This window comes from Thalia democratica, chromosome 6 (assembly GCF_965202585.1).
Source record: "Thalia democratica chromosome 6, ktThaDemo2.hap1.1, whole genome shotgun sequence".
NCBI classification, from domain to species: domain Eukaryota; kingdom Metazoa; phylum Chordata; class Thaliacea; order Salpida; family Salpidae; genus Thalia; species Thalia democratica.
The window spans coordinates 17,824,703-17,844,098 of NC_139170.1; the positions used below are offsets into that span (position 1 = coordinate 17,824,703).

The following is a 19,396-nucleotide window of genomic DNA, read 5'->3' on the forward strand; positions in this document are numbered from 1 at the left end:
AATTAAATTTTCTAACCCCATTGAAGTAACTTGTATTAATGGAGTTCAAACTATCGCTTTGTCTTTGATCTGTGTTATCATTATGTGTTACAAAACAAATCTTTACTTAACTTGTTTTGAAAATTTAAAAAGTGTTTATATAATATTTTAACTTATTTAAACTGCTTTCTAGTAGAAATACTATAACTAAAGTATAAGTGGTTTTTAAATATCTTTAAAAAAGTAATACTGATAAGTATACTAATAAAAAAACATGCCAAATAGGAAATACTTTTACTGGCAGAGTGTACTTTTTTTACATAAGTGAATATTTTAACATTTTTGTATTATAAACTACAGCTCAAAAAGTAACATTCTTTTTTATTAATTAAAAAAACAACATAGAAAACTTTGACTTACTTTCAGTTTCGTTTTTACTTCGATTATTTGCAGCTGTTATTGATGAAAGAGGGTTGATTGGCAATGTCCCATAGTTTAACGGCTTGTTCAAAATAGGAGAGTAAGAAGTACCAACAAAAGAGTTATTGAGGGCTTTAGTAGCTTCTGAAATTACTTTCCTTTTTGCAGAGTCTGACAGCGAATTTTTATTTAAAAATTCTGGTTCATTAGACTTTGTAAAACTGCCTAAACTTGAATTTTGGGTTGTAATTTTCTTCTGATTGCTATAGGAAGTAGATAAACTTTCACTATCTAACTCATTTTCATTTACCATTTTAATAGAACAAAAATGTACTAGTAGTTTGTAAACTTTTTATGTTGAAACTGATGTTGACTTTTCAAATTAACTTAAGTTTTTAATTCAATTACTCCTTTTATAGTTTTAAGACATAAACACAGTCATAATTATATTTTCCATTTATAAAACTAATTATACATTTTAAGTGTTTGCATAAACTGTAAATAATTCAAAAAAGTTTATTATACACAACAAACACTTAATTAGGACAGTAAAGTTTTTAAAAGCTTAATTAAATTCAAAAGTTTTATTGTTTTAAAGTGGACTAATTTATCACTTAATTTTTATTTTGGATTGTCTTGTTTTCCTCTTAATAATTTATTTTACATATATAAATTAAGCTTTTATTAAATCTACAATTATTTTTAAAGAAGTAAACTTTAAACTTCCGGAAAAGCTTTTACTTTGCTTAAAATAGACTTTAAATAGTTTCAACTTTCAAGTTATTGATATCTTAAATAATTTACTTAAAAAAACTGAAAAACAAAATAGATTTTAATATCAAATGGCTAAGTCTAACACTAAAATTAAATAGAAACACTTTAAGAAAAAATAATCAAGTATTATCCTTTCATATAAAACTGTTGTTCTATTAACAAACTTGTAATAAAAAACTTTAGCTTCAAATATTTTTTTATATTTATAAAAAGAATATTTAACTTTATAAACGTTTATCTGTTAAAAAATCATTCAAAATAATTTAACTGTAGAAAAGTTAATATTTTTAAAATTAAGTTTTAATTTACCTTACAGTATAATTAAGCTTTACAAACTTATAATTTTATTATATTTCAAATACAACAAACTAAAGAAAAAGCAAACTTTTACAAAAAACACAAGAAGTATTAATTTTATTAATTTTTTTAGCTAAGAATTATTTTTGTATTAGTTTTTAACTAGAAGTTAGATACTACAAGAAAAATTACATTATAGAAATTATATGTATGTATTCTATAGCAAAATAGTCTTTGTCAAATAATAAGTTACGGTATGTCTGGTGACTTCGTATTTACAAGATGCTTTTTCGTGTCAAGTAAAAATGTTGTACCTAAAACTATTGTACTTACGATTATTTTTCCGACAAAGGTAACTTAATTTACGTAATTAGTAAATTGCTAATAATATTACTAATTAGTTTTGATGCTTTTATAACAAAAAATGGTATTCAACTACTTAAAAGCAAACAAATAATCTATTACAAATGACTTTTTATTAAATAATACTAAGTTACTCTTTCCAAAATTTTTTAAACACTTAGAAATCTATTAATCTGAAAATTTAAAATAGAAGAATCAAATTAATTACGTATACAAAATTGCACAACTTTAATTATACCAAGTATTAAAAAATTTTAAAACTAACAAAATTACCAATCGGTCAAAATGAATCTATATAGTTATTTAACGTAATTGTAGCATATGTCCGACGGACTTCGTCCTAAGCTAGAATTTATCGATCCAGTTGGTTTCCTCTGTTTAATAAGATACATACTGTTTGTATCAAATTAACATACAGAAAGTTTACAACTTTAGTTTATAATCGTTGCAAAATATCTTATATATTGTATCAAAAATACAGACTATATGAATAAAGAAAATGGGACTTTGATTTAAAAAATTTAAAGTCTTATAAATGTTGTTACAAAAAGTGTTTTTTATTCCTGAAGAATTTGTTAATTTTCCTGTTTTTAAACAAATTTTCCTGTTGTTAAACCTTATGTTTAGAGAATACAACAGGAAAGTAATATACAAAATAACTTGCAAATGGTCAATATTTACTTTTTTTCTAAAAATCTTAATTTCTTAGAATAAATTACCCAAATAATACTTTCATGTGGTAAGGTTTTCTTAAAACAGTTATTTAAAGTTAGTTTTGTTGAAAAATACAAAATTAACTTTTTAAAACTTATGTGTATAAACTTTTAAAAAGTAACATTTTAGGATCTAAATGTTTTTATATACATTTTACAAGTTAATGTTTTAACGTTTAAGTTTAGTAGTCTGATAATTAATAACGATAGACTACATTGAGTTCTTCTATAATGTAATTCAGTGAAAAATAAAAAATATAATTGTTTTCATATTCTAAATAGTTTTAAAACTACTACAAAATAGAAAATACTTGCAACAAATTTTTCTTTTTATGGATATTTCTAAATTTTAACACAAGTATAGTCCAAATCTTTTAAAATAATAGCTTTGAAAAGTACTTTTAGTAGTTTTATTTTTATATATATTTTGTAATGTTTTTAGAAACTATTAGTTGTTCAGATAAAATTTTTAACGTCATAACTTTTAGTTTTTATTATTTACACAGTATTTATATTTAAAAATACCTTTTTCAAAATAAATAGTTTTTTAAATAAAAACACAACATTTATAGCATTAAATATAGTTTAAGTCCTAAGTAGACATATTTTAAATCTTAAAGTTTTTAGAAAAAAATAAAATAAAATATAATCTTAAAGACTGTATAAGAACTAACTTTTTTAAGACAGTTTATACTTTTGTACTGTGTTTAAAATAAATTAAGAATAATACCTTTAATTTATTCTCCTAATGTTCCATAACATCTCATTATTTTGAAACTATAACATTAGTTGACATTTCTTGCTAAAAGCTTTAGTTATAACTGTTATCTAGTGCTATAGTTTCGTTTATATAGTATTTAAAAAAAATTATAATCAATATATATATTCTTTAATTTTAAACGTTTTTAGACTTGCATAATTCTAGGAAAATATACGCTGTTACATTTAGTTTATTTAAGTTTTAAACAGCAACTTTGCAAAAATATTCTTTTTATATAAACTTTATAAGACTTAAAAGTTTTCATTTAACAAAAACACTTAAATGATGCTTTTGTAGAATTTAATATTTTATTTAACATTTTCATTACTATTTTTTATATTTATGTGTTGCATAACAGTAAATTAATGTAGTACGGAAAGTTCTTAACTTTTGTATCAACCAGCTCGTTTTTAAAAAACAACAAAATTATTAGTCTTAAGTTTGTTATTTGTAACCAAGCATTTTGAAAATTAAATGTTCTCAAAAACAAAATTTAGTATACTGACTCAGAGGTCAGCAGGCATTTGGTTGTCAAAGGCTAAAATTTGAAATATAAGACATTCGCGTGCCGTAGACGTATTTTTAGTCATTAATTTTAAGAAGATACCAAAAATACAAAGCTTAAATTTAATATTATCCGTAAATTTAACTTGAACTTTTTCTTTTTCTCTTCACTTCCAACCTCAGAAAGAATACCTAGTGTAAATTTCAATAATTTCAATCTATTGTTTTAAACTTACATTGTTATATTGCTCATTAGTTTGTCGGAATTAAAGTTAAAAATAATTGAAAGATAAACCGAAAATAGTACTGTATACAGCAGATAAAGAAAATATAAGTATAATTTAAAATAAGACTGGTTATACTTAAAAACTGATTGTAATTTCAAATTAAAGTTCAACATTTTTTAACTTGAACAAATCGATAAGTTACATCATGCAAGTAAAGTTGAAAACAGAACTCAGAGAAAACTAAGAAGTTAGTTTTCAAAAGTTCTTATACCAAAAAAAAAGTATCAGAAAAAAAAAACAGATCTTTTGGTTCACAGCGCCCTAAGTTGTATGGACTCCAAAGAAAAAAACAAAAAACAGAAATTCCACTAAGACCTATCTAACCTATGAACAAAGCAAAAAAATTTAAATTTATCTACCTTTTTATTATCCGTATTACAACCAGTACTAGAAAAATTCTCAACTTACACAGTTCCTGATTATTTTTATTTTGTTGATAAACTTAAAAACTTAAATTATTCCCAACCAAACAACTTTGTGGTCTCATTTGAAACTTTTAAAAATATGAAGTTTTTTAACACTTGTTTAGATCAATTCTACAGTTCTGACGTACTTCTGCCTCCATTTCCAAGATCTGTTTGTAATGGTATGTTATGTAAGGCCACGAAAAATGTATAATTTTGTTTTAATGATCTTATGTTCCAAACTAGTTGTGTAGCGATGGGAACCCCTTTAGGCCCTATCCTTGCTAAGATTTTGTCATTTATTAAGATAATACTTTTCTTTTAGTAGATGACAGCAAGCCACTTGCGTATTATAGGTATATTAATGATGTTTTGGTACTATCCCTTTTAAAAACAATGTCGATAACTTCTTCTTCTCGCTAAATTAAATGCATAAATGCAGAGTTGTTACTGTTGAAGATATTTCCTGAAAAACTCATTGCTTAAACATAAACATTATTAGAATAACATCTTTTCTATTGCCGTGTACAGAAAGGAAAACTTTAGTCCATACTACATTTCCTGGAATTCTTTTTACCCCACCAAACAAAAATTAAAGATCATACAATGCATAACAAACAGAGTTATTTAAACAGGCACGGCGACTGCTTGGATTTAGAATTGGACAACATTTAAGTTTTTTTTTTCTCAGTCATCATAAAGAAATTAAAAGCAACTCAGTCCAAAATATACCGCTTACCCTTTTTTGACCCACATCCTTGCCCAGTCCACCTCCGCCTTTTTTTACATGTGTGAAAACTTAATTTGATTAACTAAGCAAGCTTCATTAGCTATAATTTTTAGTGTTTTGCGACGTATTTTGTACAACACCAACCACCCGCTTAACGAAATTTTGAAAGATGTCACATTTACCCATGATATAAGTAATGTAGTGTATATCTTTAGTTGTCATTGCAGAAATGACTACGTAGGTCTTGACTTACATCTAAACGTTTCCATGTCGAGCAGCATGTTACAAAAAAGCCAAAAAGTTTAATTTTCAATGGCGACATGAAGCCCAAAGGCAAACAATCATCCATCCATTAACACCTCCTCAACAATCTTAGTTGTGCTGAGAACTATCTGGATAAGATTCGAATTTTTTTCTAGTGCAAAAAAGACTTACCATCAATCAGTTTTAGAGTTGTAATTCATTAGAACTCCTGAGTCAGAAGTTTGTAAACAACGAAATTTCTATAACTTAAAATTATATAAATAGCGTGTTTTTGGTGTTCTTATTGTTGTTGGTTTTTGTAATTCAGTTTGAAGTAAATTTTTTACAACCTTATAGCTTTTCAATCTGTTAATTTTGTCTTAAACATAACTTCAAATCAGTTAAGTATAATTTATTCCAAATTGTAACCTTGACATAGTTTTTTTTTACATTTGAATTTTTATGTTGTAACTATTTTCAGCTAAGTTTTCATTAACTCATATATTTAACTTAAACTTTATACTTAATTTTGTAATCTTTAAGCTATTTTATTTTGAGTAAAGCTATACTATATTAATTGATAAACCTCTCGAATTTTCAAATTGAGTAATTTGTATATAAGTTCTTAACAAAAATTAGTACCAAAACTTTTTTAAAACTATTAGCATTTAATAACAATTTGATCTAGTAACAGCAATTACTTTTATTACTTGTTCTTAAAATTTAATTTATTTAAACCATTTGTTCAATTTGTTAGTTACAATTTTGATTAGTTTTCAACAGTATAACAGATTTAATTAGTTTTGCTATAATTCATTTAAATTATTAAAAAAAATTGTTTTAGAAAATAATTGAAGTTTTTGTAAATAAGTTTATTAAACAAAATCGAAAATGCTCAAAAAGACATTGGTTAAAGTGTACTAAGTTATCTCTTCTCGGTAACCGAGTCGTACACAAAACTTAAGTTAAAATTATAATGAGGTAATAAAAATAAAAACCTAACAGTCAAAATTCTAACTAAAACAAGTTTAAATAGCCTAAACTAAAGTCTTAAGAGCTTATTTTAATGTATAATAATCTTTAAAAATATTATATTTTGTAAATATGTTTATAAATTTCAGCTTATTTATGTCTAAAAAACTTTTTAAAGTAATTTAAATCGGTATTACAAACTTTATTGACGGCAAGGTTTTCAGAAGACTAAAGTTAACTGTTGCTATTTTTGTATAAAATTATTGCGCTGTTGTTGTACAGAAAAAATTGCTAGGTTTGTTAAAAAAATAATTTTTTGACGCATTGAAGAGATAATTATAATTGTTAGAGCATAAATAGACAAGCATTTTGATATCACAACGTTTAAATAGTACAAATTTGAATGTCATCAATGCAATATAAACATAGTTAAGAGATTGGATCTAAGCAAATTGCTAAAAAATATTCAAGCATGGCATTTCAATTTAAAACTAACAAAATTCTATTTAGTAATCACAACTATTATTTTTTGTAATTATAGCAAGCTTAAGTACAACATCCTGCTATTTGGTGGAAAATATAGAGCTTTTATAAAAGAATCATTAGTATAAGAATAGACACCCGTAAAAAGAAAAAACAAGCGAAGAAAAAAAACTTATTTAAGTAAGAAAATAAAGTTAAATCGGTGATAAGCATGATTTAATCAAGGATCAAAACACAGAAAGAATCGAATTAGTCTTTTTTTTATTAAAAGTAAGGAGGTCGAAAAAAGTTTGGAATAAAAATAGAGCTGTTAGATTTTTAACTAAGTAGTTGGAGTCAAAAAGAAAAATAAAGTCAGCTCGAAAAAGATAACGTTTAGTTTTTTAGCAAAAAAAATAACAAAAAAGAAAGGAAAAGTAGAACAAAAAGCTATAATGATTTTATGAACACTAAAAGACAACATACTATATAAAAAAAGTTATTAAGAACGATGCTTAGTAAAATGATTAGACGATTGTATACAAATTTAATTTTTAGGTCAAAAAGTTACATACCATTCAATTACATCAACTGTCTTGAGCTATAAAGAGCAAGAAATATACACATAGTTTAAATTCATAAAACAACTATCCACAACTCAATATTAAAAATTCGCTTGTAATCGAAAATCTGCTTAAAAATGTTTATTCAGGCGTAATAATTCCATATAATTAAAATAAAACAATCAAATTATTGTTTATTGAACAAAAAAAAAAAAGCGCTCAAATATTTGGTCCAAGGACCTGGGTGTACGAAAAAACCTTATGGTTATCGAGATTCGAGTCATGCACCAGGATACAGTTTAAAGTCATGTCCAGGACAACATACAAATCAGCACTGTTATTGCCAGGTTTCTATAAAAATAGCAACACTACTCCTGCATATTATAAACTGCATAATAGTATAAAAATATTTAGTATTCATAACGTTTTATTTCTAAATTTCTTAAAAACTGGATTAAAACTATATGCTTGAATTATTTTTTTAAGCATGTGATGCTAAGCTAAAAAAAAAGTTTGTGAGTTTATTGCAACTATGTAAAGAAAAAGCGGGTACCTATTAGTGAAAATTAAAAAGTTATAAGAAGAAGGATATAAGGAGGAAATTTAGTTCTATACTGGTTGTGTTTAAATCCAGGGACATAAAAATAGAAACAATAAATAACGAAAAGTAATTAGCTAATGTCAACTTAAATAAGTAATTAATAGTTATAATGTTCGTTTGTTTTATTTTTTTCGTTATATTAATTGTTTTATATCTTGCGTATAAAAATTTATTTTTTTACCTTGTAAGATATTGTAAAAGTATCTGGTGTAAGACTCGAAAACTGAAAGGTCTTTTTTTCATACACCAGGTTCTTAGACTAAACTTTTCGAGCGCTTTACATTTTCAATAAACGATATAATAAATCAACAGAATCTTGATAAAATCTCTTAGGAATATTCTATGCTATGCTAGAAATCAGAATTGTCATACTTTTCTGGCCTCATTAAAAGATATCCAAGTGGTGTGCGACTCAATAACCGTAAGGTTTTTTCATGCACCATATCATACGACCAAATATTTTGAGCGATTTTTTTCTGTCATTCAATAAACAATACTTTGAGTTTTTGTAAAGCATGAAGCCTTGATAAATTTAGTACAGAAAAATTAAAATATTTAAAGCTGCTAGATTTAAGAAAGCTTTATTTGTAATCTACATTGAAAAAAATACTCACTTGCAGTTGCAATTCCATAGTTGATAACTTGCATTGCTGTTTTGCTGAATACAAAAATTGACTCTATCTTACATGTAGCATCATAATTTCAAGCAATCAAACTACCTTATATTTGAAAACAAATAATTAGCTGACTTATTAAACCTAAATGTTTGATCTTACCAAACTATCAGATCATAAGCTTATTAACAAACCAGGGTCTCAGCCTACCCAAAGTTTGAGGTCTGATGATAAAAGTGATAATGATAAAACTTATTTTTATTGTGCTTGTAGTATGGCATATGTGAGTTCAGGCTTTGGCTCTGGTAGACTTTGACATCTCTATGATCTGATAAATAAATAATATGTGAACGTGGATATGCTCTTAAACTATACTAAAATTAACCTATATCTTTGATTTTTTACTCTTTTTATAAGAAAATACTTATTGGTAAAAACATACCACATTTATTCTGAATTTTATCTTAACTACAAACCTTGTCTTTGTACAGTTTTGAAGTAACAATTTAGTTTGCCACCATGTACAAAAATAAATTATGTTAAATAAGTTCAACATAGGGTTGCCAAAAAACTTTGAAACCTTAAAAACCTTGGAATTTGAGAAATTTTGAAAAAAAAACTAGTAAAACCTGGAATTTTTAACAATTTTAGCACGTTAGTGTTATTAATATTTTGATATGACTTAGAAAATCTATCATATAGATACAAGATTTTTGTAATCATCCAAAAAAAAATTTATTAAAAAAAACAATTAAAGTAGCTTAAAAGTATTGTTTCAATGTTTTTATACTATTTAACACAGTTTCTTACCTTAAATTTATTTTAAACTAAAAATAAACTTGAAAATTTGTACTTTTTAAAACCTGGAGGAAATTTTGAAAACCTGGATAAATTTGCCAAAGACATTTGGCAACCCTGTCAACATTAAATTTGGTAAAGTTTTAGTTTTTCAAATTTTAAGGGGCAGCAGTTGTTCAATAAAACTTTCAACTTTGAATATATCACAGGGTTATCACTCAGACTAGTTAAAAACTTTAGGAAAAAAAATGCTAGTTAATTTGAAAGTTTGGGTTGTATTTAAAACTCATGCTGGTCAAATATGTAGTTTTAAATTATTAAAAAAAAATTAAATAAAAGTTAAAAAAAAAAACCTTCTTCCTTCTGAAGAGGAATCCTGTAAAGTTTCAGGATTCCAAATGAACTAGAAGAAATGTGGTCAAGTATGAAATTAAAAATTAAAAAACTATTTAAGTTATTAAATATTAAATTAAAAACTTTAAAATTAAAAAAAAATAATAATAAAAGTTAAAAATTAAAAAAAGACTTTTTTTCTAAAACCTCTAAAGAGGAATCCTGTGAAGTTTCAAAATTCCAAATGCACTATAAATTACCTTTTTATTGTCGTAAAGTGGTATAACACATTTTTTTCTAGGCTAGCTAGCTTAATATTGCAGTCAAGTATGCAGCTTTAAATTATAAAGAAAAAATTGATAAAAATTGAAAACACTCTTCTTCTTAAACCTCTGAAGAGGAATCCTGTAAAGTTTCAGGATTCCAAATAAACTAGAAGTTACCTTTTTAATGTCGTAGAGTGATATAACATATATCCAAATTTCTTAATATTAAATATCACTGAAACTTCCTATCCATGTTTTCATTAGTTTTTTATACTCTTTGATTAATTTTAATGCTTAATAATGATGAGTTCAGTTGACAATAATTGTCACTATTAGTTGTTGAATTATCATACTTTTATATCAAATAAAATTTATCAAATACTGTTTTTAACAAAATTGAAAAAAAAAAATTAATAATAAAATTAATTTAAATGTATTAACATAAATTATATTTATTTTAAAATAATACAGGGTTGCCACACACTCCAGACACACATGATAATTCAGGGTATTTTGAAGTTTTTAAAAATCTCAGTATGATTCAGGACAGCTCAGGATATTTTGAATTTTTTTTTTAATTCAGGCTGACTCAGGATACTTTTGTTTTTTTATGAAAAACTTATAGTTTTAGGTTTTTCAAAAATCTCAGTACATATTTTTCAAGATTTTGAATGAGATATAGTTAATTTATTTTTAATTATTTGATATTTTACAACCAATTTTATTGAACAACTTGATTATTATAAATTTTGAAAAAATTTTTTTATTACAAAAACTCAAGAAGACTCAGAAAAATTTAAGGTCACTCAAGACAGTTTTTTGACTCAAAGAGTGGCATCCAAACTAGTCTCAGTTTTGCAAAAATAAAAAAGTCAAACCAACTTTAGTCAGCTTGAGATTTTCAAAAAAGTACAAACTAACCTGAGTTAGCCTAAGTTTTTCAATCATTTCAAATTATCCAGAGTAGCCTTTGTGTGTGGCAACTCTGACTCATGGTATTTTGAACTTTTATGAGACTTTTCAGCTTAGACTAGCTTTGATTATTTTTAAAATCTAAAACTTATTTTTTTCAATAAGATTAAAACCCAATAAAAAAGATACTACTCATAACTGTTATACAAATCAGGATTCCCACTTTTCTGGGTTTTTGTATCTTTATGTGAAAAAATGGATTTCTGTGAATAAAATTGAGATAGTTTTAAAATCACTAAATTTTTCTATTTTTTATTTTTCTTGACCAAATTTTAATAACATATATATCTTTTTTTAGTAAAATTCTTAGTAATAAGTACACTAATCTTAAAGATTATAATAAGTAAAAAATCAAAATAAATATAAATTCTAAACTTGAATTTAAGGAAGCAGTGTACAAAGTATGTTTATTTATAGAATGAATATTAGTACCAAGTTACATTAAAAGAGCTCATAAAGTTTTATTAGAACTTTTAAATTTAAACATAATTTAACAGTCTTTTAAAACTAGATCAACTGTATAGCAATTTCTTATTTTGTTTATTTATTAGTACATGTAGTACTTTTTAGTTTTAATTATTTTCTTATTATATATATGTATAAACTAACAATTGAAAATTTAAAATATCTTAAATATAAAATTTAAATACATGTAGTGTTACTTTAATAAGTGATTTTATCTAAATAGTAATAGTATATTTTTTGAAAGAGGCAGTCATATGCATTAACTTAAAGTGAGCTTGAATTAAGTAATTTTTTTTTATTTTTAGTTGTGGAAAGTAAAAAATGTCTATTATAAAACTTAATTCATTTCATTTTTAATTGATTCTTTGTTTTACCTCTTAGATTATTACAATAGTAACAGTATAGTAAAATAATTACTATTAATATTTGTTAAGTACTATTTTTAAAGTTTTTTTCTAGATAGTGCTTTGCTAATAGTTTAGTCAGCCTGTTTATGATTACTATGTTGTTTTATATTAAGTAGTTATTATACTCTATATTATTATTTTTTTCATTGATAAGTAGTTTGCTTTGTTTTATATAAGTAGGGAAATGGTATGACTAAGATTTAAATTTAAGGTTTACAATTTTTTATTTATTGGTTAGGAAGTGATCTTTTAAGAATTGGCTGTAAGAAGTTTTGATGTGAAGTTAAGTGTATTTTTCAAAGTTTACTTGGTTAAATGAAATATTTTTCAAATGACTTTTTTTTTTTACTTATTTTTTGTCCAGTGAAACATTTTGCTGTAGTTTTAATGTTGATTTAAATTTTTTCAGTGACTAAAAATAAAATGATGCATTCGAAATACCTATAAAAAATGTCTTGATTTTTTTTGAACTATTAGTGAGATTCTAGATTGTTTTAATTTATTTCATTATCTGTAACTTAAAGCGTTTTTTTGATTAAAAAAAAAAAGGTTTAAAATTGAGTTTCTTTATTTAGTTAAAAAGCTATACAGTATTTTTCACTTCTTTAAATTTATTCAAGATCTATTCAATTTTTGTATTTTAGTTATTTTTTTTAAATATACTGCATAACGTTTATTTTTATGTGAACTATTTGTGATTTAAACTTTTTATTTCAAATGTAAATCTGTTTTATAGATTTTTGTATTTTGTAATGTCATCATCATGGAAAACACCTAAAAATTCTAGCAACAAAATGCTATTTAAAAGAAGAAAACAAAGCCCAAAGTTAGTATTTAAAAGTATTTTGCTATATCCTAGATAAATATTTTCTTGTGTCCAAAGTTTATTAACAAACAAGTAACAACAATTGTAAATCAGAAAAAAAATTACAACTTAAAATTATACTAAGTCAATACTTATACACATTCATTCAAAGTTTATATTAAAATTACAACAATACAGTTAAAAACTATAAATAACATTCATTAAAGTGAGTTTTAATTTTTTGGATATTTTTTTAGTGTAAAAATATATATTTATAAACTAATAAATATTAATTAAAGCTTTTTAGGTCGTTCTTTTAAAAGTGTAAGAAAAATACTTAAAAAAAATTATTTATCTGGACAAGACGTATCTTGGTGTGCAACTTGATAACCGAAAGGTTCTTTGTGCACCAGGTCCTAGGACCAAATATTTTGAGCTTTTTTTTTTGTCATTCAATAAACTATAATCTGCACCAAGTTAAACTTTTAAATGTTTCTTAAATTACTTGATAATTGAAATTTTTAGTATGTAAGATATTTATTTTTCCAAGAATACCCAAAATTATAATTTTTATACCTAACTATCTGAAGCCAAGTATGTTATAAATTTTTATTTTAGTTATTATGTCAACTATAATTTTCAAATCTTAAATTTGGTTTAGCTTGTTAGTTGTAAAAAAAAATATAACATATTTTGATATATGTGCAAGTAATATCTTCATAATTTTTTTAATGCTTGAGAATGCTCTAAAGAAGTTAAAAGTTAATTAAATTCGAAAGGATTCAATCACTTTAACTTAATAATTTCAAACTAAATAGTTTCAATTTATTTTATTTTAAAGTAGATACAGTTTGTTACATGAAAATTGTTTAAAATAAAACTTAATATATCTTTAAATAATTAAGGTGACAAATTGAACACATCATCAACAATAAGCTATGTTGTTTTATTTCAGAATTTTTCCAAAGAAAATTCATGTAACTGAAGAAATACTAAAGAATTTTCAACAGATGAACTTGCACAATAAAAAAATTAACAAAAAAGATTATTTAAGGCCACCTCCTAATGATGCAATTATTTCAGTTATGAGGCCTCCTATTAACTTATCACCAAATCGTTATCAAATAAATTATACAAGGTCTCATAGAAGACCTCAAAAAACATTTGAAGAAATAGAACAATCGTTAGTTTTGGAATTAAACCTAATTTATGTTCAACAATTCTACTATTTGTTTTTTTTTCAATGATTAAGTTCATTTTGTTTAATTTTAATTTGTTTCAATAACAAAATAAAAGTAAGTTAATTTCTATTTATTACAAACTAATTATTAAATAGAATAAAGATAAAAGAAAATCATCATTTCAAGGGTTTCTTGTACTTTTATTATCATATAACATATACAGAACAACATCTAACTAATTTTACTTACAAGACTATCAAGATGCACCTGCAATCTAAGTACTTTTACAGATTTTTATAGTAATTTTTCACCTAACTAAGGTGTGGTCTAACATCTTCTTTTATACAAAAGTTACCTAGTTTTTAATAAAAATTGCTCTACAGATTTTTATAATATATACTATTGAAAATTCAATAATTTTCACACATTTTGAAAATATCTCTTTGTTTTAACAAATATCGTTTTTAAAAACTTAATTTTATTAAATTGTAGTTTTGGTTTTAGTATTTTTTTATAATGATAAGTTATTCGTACTTGATACTAGCCAATAATAAAAGTTGTTTTAAAATTGAATAATTAAAAACAGCAACTTGTTAAAACTTAAATACTATATTAGCTTGTTCGTTTATACTAGAAAAAGTCTAGTGTTAAAACTCTAAGAACTTAGTCCTTATTTTTATTTAAAAGTTTTACCGACCCTTTAATTAACAGGGTTGTCACTAGTGATCTTTTTTAAACAATTCTTTTTTAAGGAATTTTTTTAAACACTTCAACGTACTCTAGTGTTTTACTTTTTATTAACTATGTAAAAGTATAAACGATTAGTGCTAACTAATTGAGTATTTAAAAAATATTTTTAGTATATTGAAAAGTTTTCTAATAAAGAAGCAAGCTAAAAACTAAAGACAATCTTTTTTTTTGTTACAATTGTTGAGAATTATATTTTTTTCATTTAACAAGCTAAACATTATCTATAATCAGAATACATCTTGATGATGACGATGAAACAATGGAGGACTGTGAAGGAGGCATCGTCATTTCGCAAATTATGCAGGAACAAATTCGCAAGTTTAAAATGAATCTGTTCCGTCCTCATAATTCTAAAAGTTCTCACAAATTGAGATTGTGAGTTACCTAGAATACTGTCTGTAGGCTGTTTTCAAAAAGTTTATGTGTTTTGCAATAAAAAAAAATGTTATGGTTGACTGTATCAATCCTAACTTTTTAGTTTCTAACTGTTACTTTTTTACAAGGTCATTTTAAAATAATGTTTATACAGCTTGGTCTTTTCTAATTTAGCTCATTTATAATGTGACTTAATTTTATAAATTTATTGTTTCAAGCCTATACCTCAATGCTGATAAAACTAACTCATGATTTAAAAATTAAAACTTTAATTCTTATACATTTCTAGTTTAATTTCTATTTTAACTTACTATATTTAATTATAATTTAATTTTATATAAGTTATAATATTAATTTATCTGTTTTATTCAGTGTAGTTAGATTCTTATTTAATGTTAATTAGATTATAATTTAAATAAGCAATAAAAAGTAATTAACCTTAATTAAAAAGTAAATTAAAATAACAATTATAAGTAGACTAAAGATTGATTTTATAAGCATTAAATAAGTTCTATCAGCCTAAACATATAATAGTGAAATAATAATGATATAAATAAAAATCAAGCACCATATTGTTTTAAAAAAATACATGAAATTGTGAAAACCATTTTGTTAGAAAACTTAAAGTTTGAAATGATTGTTGCCCGTTTTTTAAACATTTGTATCTTTTAATTTATATGTATTCAAGCTAACTCTTATTTATTAAACTTAAAAATTGAAAGAGTTTGATTTGTGCATTAAAGTTGTTAGAATATCATTTACATGAAACTAGCTGGATAAAATTTTGAATTTCATGTTTTTACATTTCACTAATTGTATGTTTCTATACTTAATAATTTCTAATGATAAGATAACTTAGTATTCTAATTATTATTTTTATTTTTAGAAAACTTTCACAACCATCCCCTAGGGCTGACGAGTCGCTTTCAGTTGTTTTGTACCAGCCCAAATTGGCAGATATCATTAAGTTGTCATCAAGTGTGGAAAAAGAAAGCAGTGTAAAGATAGTGGAGCTGGAAGATTATGACGAACGTGCTATGGAATTATGACGTCTTAATTCTTTAGTCAGCAAAAATAATCACAGATCTGCAGTTTTTAGAGAGTTTCTGTCATGTTTGTAACGGGTAGTAAAAGCTAGCTAAATAAAAAAACAATTTTTTTGTTGATGGAACTTGTTCGTGATATTTTTGATTTAGTGAAAAGACTTTTTAAAAGTTCTACTTCAGAGATTAATTCACTGTATGTTTTATTACAACTAAAATTTGTAATTTTATGTTTACTTGTTGAAATCATACCTAGTTTATATAATGATTGTTTTTTAATAAATTAAAGTTAAATTCTATACAGTATTTGCAAATTAAACTCAAATATTGTTAAAAAAAGCCTAACATATTGATAAAAAAACTGTTTAGTTTTGAATTTTTAATTTTAGTAATATTAGTTTTAACTAATATAAGGACAATTATAACATGTTAGTGAACTAAAGGCAACTGTTTGTTAAAATAAAAGAACGTATTACTCAAATACATAGTCAAGTTGTTTTTGCGTATATTGATTAGTTTAGTTATTCTAAAAACATTCTATTTGTTTTGAATCAGATAGTTTTTTTAAATAACGAGTAGTTTGTTATCTTTTAAGGTTCTACTGATTAAGTAAAACAAAACTGAATTAAACAAACAACTTTGTAGAAGATCAAAAGTAACACTTAATTACTTTTTTTTTAGTGGAATAATGTTTTTTTTTTATGGAATAATATTTTTTTATTGTTAATTATAAGTTATTAAGTCTTTTTTGATTTTACTAAATTTGAGTTAACTTTAGAGTTGTGCATATTACATTTACACTATTTATTTGTATAGTGAACTTTAATTTAATTGAGTTATTAAACAGTATTTTAATTATATAGCAATATTCATTAAATAATATCAGGGTAGCTAAAAAAACCTGGAAAAACCTTGAATTTGATAATTTAGGCTAAAAAAACTTGAAATTAAAAAATAAATCTTGGAATTTTGGACGATTTTTACATGTAAAGTAATTAAATTTTGATTTAACACAAAAAATCTGTCATATAGTTGAATTTTTTACTATTTTTAAAATTAAAAAACACATTTATAAGAGCTTTACATTATATATTCAATGTTTTTATACTAGTTAAGTTTTTTTTTTTTCCTTAAACTTAGTTTTATACTAAAAATAGGCTCAAAAACTTGTACTTTCGAAAACCTGGAAGAAATTTCTAAAAAACCGTTGGTAACACTGTAATATACGTTTTAGATTTATCAAATCTATAAAAATATTTATCCCGTACTTTGACAATAATTTGAAGTTCATAAAAGAGAAAAAAAATTGAAAGATTTATTTTTTTTTTAAGTTTTGTACTAAAAATATATTAATTACAAGTATATACAGGGTTGCCACTTTACCTGGAAACCTGGAAAAACCTGAAATTCGACAATTTAGGCAAAAATAACCTGGAAAAAGCTGGAATTTGAGAAATTTTGAAAAAAACCTGCAATTTTGATCAAAAAATCTGGAATTTTTAAAAGTTTTAACATTTTTGATAGTAAAATTTCGATTTGATACAAAAAATCTATCATATAAATAATATTTTTTTGTCATCATCAAAAAAGTTTTTATTAAAAAACACATTTAAAGTAAGTTTACTGTATCTTTTCAATGTTTTTATACTATTTAACACAGTTTCTTATATAGAATTTATCTTAAAACTAAAAATAGACCCAAAAATGTGTACTTTTAAAAACCTGGAAGAAATTTGGAAAAACCTAAAAAAAATTTTGAAAAAACGAGTGGCAACCCTGTATATATATATAACCATAAAGTACATAAACTTAAATGTATTTTTTTATAGTTTTTCTTAATTTCCGCATTACTTAGCACAGTTCAATTCTAAGGTTTTATCACGTTTTTATCAATGACAAATAAAATAAGATTATCTTAGTTTTATTTCATTAATAAACTTTTCAATAGCTTACCATTCTACAAAAAAACTGAAAGATAGGTATATATATATTGAAGATCTGTTCTGTTTAACAGAATAGTGAAACAACTGTATTTGAAAACTTAGTGTTTTATTAAAATATGTATGTATATATATTAGTGAATGATGTTTTTTTCTTTATTCACTTAATTTCATAAGTACTTCCATTAAACAAAAAGTTTTCTACAAATTTCTCGTCATGACATCTTAAATTTAACTTTGTAATATATTCAAAGTTTCTGTTTCCTATATTTTCCCTGATTTTTGCAATTTTCTGAAAAATAACTATTTTCCTCGGATAAAATTAAAAAATATTTTACTTCTTGGATTTTACATTTTTTGCGTAGAGCTGGAAATGAAATTTTCGTGATTTTATATTAGATTTTTTTTTTGTATTTGATAAATATTTCTTTTAGAGTTAAAGCTGAAAAGTGGTTTTAAACTAGAAAAATTTTAACAGAGCATTGCACTGTAATTATATTTTGTTAATTTTAATTTTTCTTAATGTGAAGTAATAAAAACTAACTTCAACACATGACCAACAACATCCAAACAACCCACGACCGATTTCCTCTTTATAAGGACTAAACATACAGGCGAGTACATAAGCACTGAATCAACCGTTTGTGGGCAAAGGCTAAATCATTTATGTGGCTATTAGTTGTTGGTCGTGTGGTAAAGTTCATTTTTTATTATTTATGGTGCAAAGTATTTTAGCCCTGTCAATAATGACCAAAATAAATACTGATTAAAACTTCATGTAAAGGAAATAAATAAAGCAACCTAACTAAATCTGGATCCTAATATTATTAATCCGGTAGATTCACTGGATCTACTTAACTCGTTTCAGGCAGATACTTCAGTTTTATTATTTTATTACTTAAACAATTCTGAAGTATAAAAGTTTTCACAGCTCTATAGCGCTTTAATAATTGATAACAAATCTTTTTAGATTAATGTACATTACCTTTTTAAAACTGTAAAATTTGTAATAATTTATTTAGTAGAATAGTGCAAACACAATATGAAAACAAGTTTACAAATTCGTACAAACAAAAAAGGAATAAGGTAAAAAATCTTAAGTATATTTACAAAACCTTAGAAATGTTGTGATTTTATTTTTGAGGAAGTTTAGGAATACTTCGCTAAAAATCCCTAAAATTAAAGGTTGTGAAAAGGTTTGTACTAATGTTTATTGAACGACAACAAAAGCTTAGAAAGCTTGGTTTAAGGACCATTTGTACAAAAAAACTTTTCGGAAATCGAGCCATGTACCACTTACTCAGTTTAATGTCTTGTCCAGGACAAGTTGTATACTAACAATAGGGACTCAAAGTTAGAATTGAACGTTAGCAAA

The 19,396-nt window shown here is 24.1% G+C and overlaps 1 protein-coding gene across 1 annotated transcript; it reads left to right on the forward strand.

Moving 5' to 3' along the window:
* The first annotated feature begins 12,667 nt into the window (after positions 1 to 12,667).
* LOC145838662 (uncharacterized) lies at positions 12,668 to 16,499 on the forward strand. Its single transcript, XM_082946287.1, has 4 exons — positions 12,668 to 12,753; positions 13,688 to 13,915; positions 14,895 to 15,038; positions 15,925 to 16,499. The coding sequence occupies exons 1-4, from the start codon at positions 12,680 to 12,682 to the stop codon at positions 16,085 to 16,087; spliced, it is 609 nt and encodes a 202-aa protein (XP_082802413.1). The 5' UTR covers positions 12,668 to 12,679; the 3' UTR covers positions 16,088 to 16,499.
* Positions 16,500 to 19,396: the final 2,897 nt, after the last annotated feature.

Excerpts from the sequence above, each read along its gene's own strand:
- LOC145838662 (XM_082946287.1), top strand. The coding sequence starts at position 12,680 with ATGTCATCATCATGGAAAACACCTAAAAATTCTAGCAACAAAATGCTA. Across the intron at positions 12,754-13,687 it reads AGAAGAAAACAAAGCCCAAA|AATTTTTCCAAAGAAAATTC; the intron begins GTTAGTATTTAA and ends GTTTTATTTCAG. Across the intron at positions 15,039-15,924 it reads AGTTCTCACAAATTGAGATT|AAAACTTTCACAACCATCCC; the intron begins GTGAGTTACCTA and ends TTTTATTTTTAG.